General features: G+C 32.8%; 1 protein-coding gene across 1 annotated transcript; it reads right to left on the reverse strand.

Annotated features, from left to right (window-relative positions):
- Positions 1-241: 241 nt before the first annotated feature.
- LOC120067759 (leucine-rich repeat extensin-like protein 1) lies at positions 242-850 on the reverse strand. Its single transcript, XM_039019327.1, has one exon. It carries the CDS (start codon positions 747-749, stop codon positions 303-305), a length of 447 nt encoding a protein of 148 aa, XP_038875255.1. The 5' UTR covers positions 750-850; the 3' UTR covers positions 242-302.
- Positions 851-3,904: the final 3,054 nt, after the last annotated feature.

A 3,904-nucleotide genomic window follows, 5' to 3' on the forward strand; every position in this document is an offset into this window, starting at 1 on the left:
AACCAAACGGTCCCTAAGTTTTTAGGCCAACTCGAAAAACTATTCAAAATTATCAACCAAAATTAATAAATTAAATTTAATAAACAATTAAATTAAATTTTCATTTACAGCTTTGTTTATTTAATAAACTTTTTCATCCCAATACTTTATTCAATTATCAGTATTCATCAAATTTGTTCCAATTTCCTTCCAATTAAATTCATATAACAAGGGAGGAAGGTTTCTCATTCGGGGACAAAGATAAATAAATAAAAATTTCTAATTAATTCATTAAATTAAAACCGGGTAGCTACCTTTTTGAATTACATCAAAATGAAGAAGAAGAAAGAGAGAAAAATGAATACATAAATTCCGGCGATCATCCCGACCTCAGATTTCCGTCCGGCGACGGCGGAGCTATCCGATTCATCATCCGGTTTGTGAGGAGGCTTCTTATAGTAATAAGGGAAGTACGGCAGAATCGGGTCCGGCGGCGGTGGAGTGACGCCGTCGAAGCTGTTGCCGTCAGACGGCGGTGGGTTATATGGGTAATAAGCAGCCGGCGGAGAGTAGTACGCCGGAGGAGAATAGGAGCCGTAACCTGTTTGAGACGGCGTAGATGGAGTCGCCGGCGTGGCGGTGCCGGGGCCGGTTGGCGGAGGGTAACAAGGGTATGGGCAGGTGTCGTCGGACCTTGTCGCCGGCGGGAGGACAGCGATGATGAAGACCAGGAGAACGGCGGCGATGGCTGTTTTTGGGTGAGAAGCCATTTTTGGGAGGGGAGAGAACGGGGAGTTAGAGAGAGAAAATTTGGAAGAAACAGAGAGAAGATGTGTGAAGTGAAGAGAAGTGAAGAGACTTTGTCAAGGGGAGGAAAAGAAAGTGGAAAAAAAGGATTTTTTTTATTTTATTTTATTTTTTAATTCCTTTTTGTAAATTATGTAATAAATATATGTGAACAACTTTTCAAATTTGAAAAAAGTAGTCTTAAAAAAATTACAAATGATTCATCAATCTACTAATAATATATTGCTTTTTCCTTAAAAAAAAAAACTAATAATATATTGAACCATATATATTATGATTCAACTAATGAAATACTCAGAATCAAGTTATATATATATATAAAAAAAAAATCAAACTTAACAATATGTAGAGATTCTAATTTAGCTCCAAACAAAAATGGACTAGATAGTATGGAAAATCTAAAATTATCTGATGTCAAATCAATAAGGTTCAACATAATTATAAAAATCAATGCTTACAAAAATAATGTAGTCTAACTTTTGACTTAAGTGATGCTCAATTTTGAAATTTTGAAACAAAATTTCATTAGTTAACCTAAATGAAGAGATTAAAAATTATTTTCTAAAAGTTGCTTTAATAGCTGAAATAAAAGTATTCAATCACACAGTATAACAATGTTACATTCGATGTGCCTACAATTGCAAAAACAAATAAATTAAGATTGACAAAAACAAATTCTGGTAATACAGTTTAGTGAAATATCATCTACATTTAGGGGACAAAGCGCCCATGAAAAGATCTTTTTACTAATATGAAGTCAAGCAATTATAATGTTGTACTTATCTATAAATTGTTGGCAAATACAGTTGACACATGAATAGCTTGGCTCAATGAATGAACATTTAGGCTTATCCTAAGTGTGATACGTTTTCTAAATTAGGAAACTTAGGCTTCCCTTAAGCATGAGAATATTAGCAAGTAGTCATTTAGGCTTCCCTGAGTGTGAGAATTCTTCTCCAACTATAACCTTTCCATCTTCTTGTGAATAAACCTCTTCTGGTGATGAACTTAGACTTCCCTTAAGTAAGAGAATCTCTTCTCAAGTAATGACAAAATCTTAGGCTTCCTTTAAGACCAAGAACAATCTTCTAACGAAGCTCTCTTCAACAATGATCACAAGACAACTTCAAGATCAACATTGATGAAGAATAATATTTCCACGTTCGACCCTCACAAAAATGAAACTCCTCAAAACAAAAATTCTCAAGAGCAACAACCCTAGCAAGACAACACCTTGCTCTTAAAAAGGCATGGCGAAAAAGGTAATTAGACCCAATCAATATCGATAGAACATAAATAAGGAAAGAATCCTTAAGGAAACAATAACCTAAAAGGTCTGTAGTAAATGGATGAAAGTTTGGTGTCTTATCCTGGTAACACTGCGGATACAACCAGCTTTGTAATTATTACATGAGATGTAAGTGTTACAAACAATACGACTGATATTGTTCATGTAAAGACATGTGAGTGGGGGTATCCTGTATAATGGAGTTTATAAATAGACCGAACCACGAAATAATTAGTTTCTCTTTATAACATTGTTACTTGAAGAAACTAATATTTCACTAGGATGACCATAGGAGACTTGACCTTAATCCAAAGTGAGTTGTGAACTCCTGTTTATGACAACAGTCCTTTGATCTGTATGGATGAGAATGACCATGATAGCCGACTCAATAAACCTACCATTTTGGAGATTTGTCTTATTAGAGAGCTGGGAACATAACTACACAAGATGAAATTCACTTCTTCTCATTCCTTGGGTAAATAGATAAATTGCTCCCTTAATAGCTAGTTCCAGGTTTTCAACAATGAGGTCTCAACCTCTCATTGGCCCGAGAAGTATTATTTATTGTTGGACTATAAAATATAAAATGTTTGTTCATTAGAGAAATCAGTGGTACTTAAGAGGTTAGATGTAACTGTACGGGTAAAATGATATTTTAACTCAGTTGTAGTTATGAGGATTTATGAAGGGTCATTGCTCTATTGATTGGTTAAATCCATGGACACAGAAATATATTCACAATGTGAATAGTGTAACTATCGGTCTTCATCGGAGTGATTGGTAGTTAATGAATATTGATAAATTGGATTAAAGAAGTTTAATCAATTAATGTTATATCATTGGAGCTTCTAATATGTAGGTCCATAAAGTTCCCTTGTTAGCTCGCTAAAGAATAATAATGAGGAATGATTTAAATTGTTCAAATCAAGTGAGAGAATTTTATATTAATGAGATTAATATATAATGGTTAATTATGGATATGATCTATAATTCAAATCATGTAAGAGAGATATATTTGAATAAGATTCAAATATTATATTTGTATGAATTGCATTCATAAAGAAATGTATACATATAAATATATGATATTTATATGTTAATTAACTCAACCTCTTTCTGTTGAGGTGTGCTAACAAGACCATTCTGTTGAGGCGTGTCAAGTGCTATGAATTGAAACTAAATTCTATATTCTATCAAATAGTCTTGAAATTTTAAGTCTGTATGCTCACCACCTCGATCTGATCGAAGTGCTTTAATCTTTTTAACTAATTGGGTCTCAACCTCTGCCTTATATTCCTCGAACTTTTCAAGTGATTCGGACTTATGATGCATTAATTAACTCCATATTAAATATGATTTAATGTAGTATTTAATTAATTAATTCATGGTTAATTATTTAACTAAAAAATATATGAAGATTGTACGTTAGTATAAATTTATGATATTTATGATAATTAATTAAATGTATATATTAAATAGGATTTAATATACGTTCATTTAATTAATGTGTCAATTAATTAAATAATGTTATTTAATTAATTAGCACTAAGGGTATAAAGGGAAATACCTAGAGAAAGGCTAATCTCCTCTCCATATAAATGTATCCTTATAACCCATTTAGGGCAAGGCTTTTATTACACAAAAAATTCCTAACCTCCAAGCCTCCACCTTTTCTCTAACTTCTCTCTAGAAATTCTCTTCCCTTTTCCTCTTAAAAGTTCTCGGAGACCACTCTTCTAATTTTTTTTAGAATCCTAGAGAATAGCAAGGTAGCTTTATTGGTGGTATTTTTCTTCTTGGAGAAGTTCGAGATCGTCCATAATGGTGGAA

This window comes from Benincasa hispida, chromosome 12 (genome assembly GCF_009727055.1).
Source record: "Benincasa hispida cultivar B227 chromosome 12, ASM972705v1, whole genome shotgun sequence".
Taxonomy (NCBI): domain Eukaryota; kingdom Viridiplantae; phylum Streptophyta; class Magnoliopsida; order Cucurbitales; family Cucurbitaceae; genus Benincasa; species Benincasa hispida.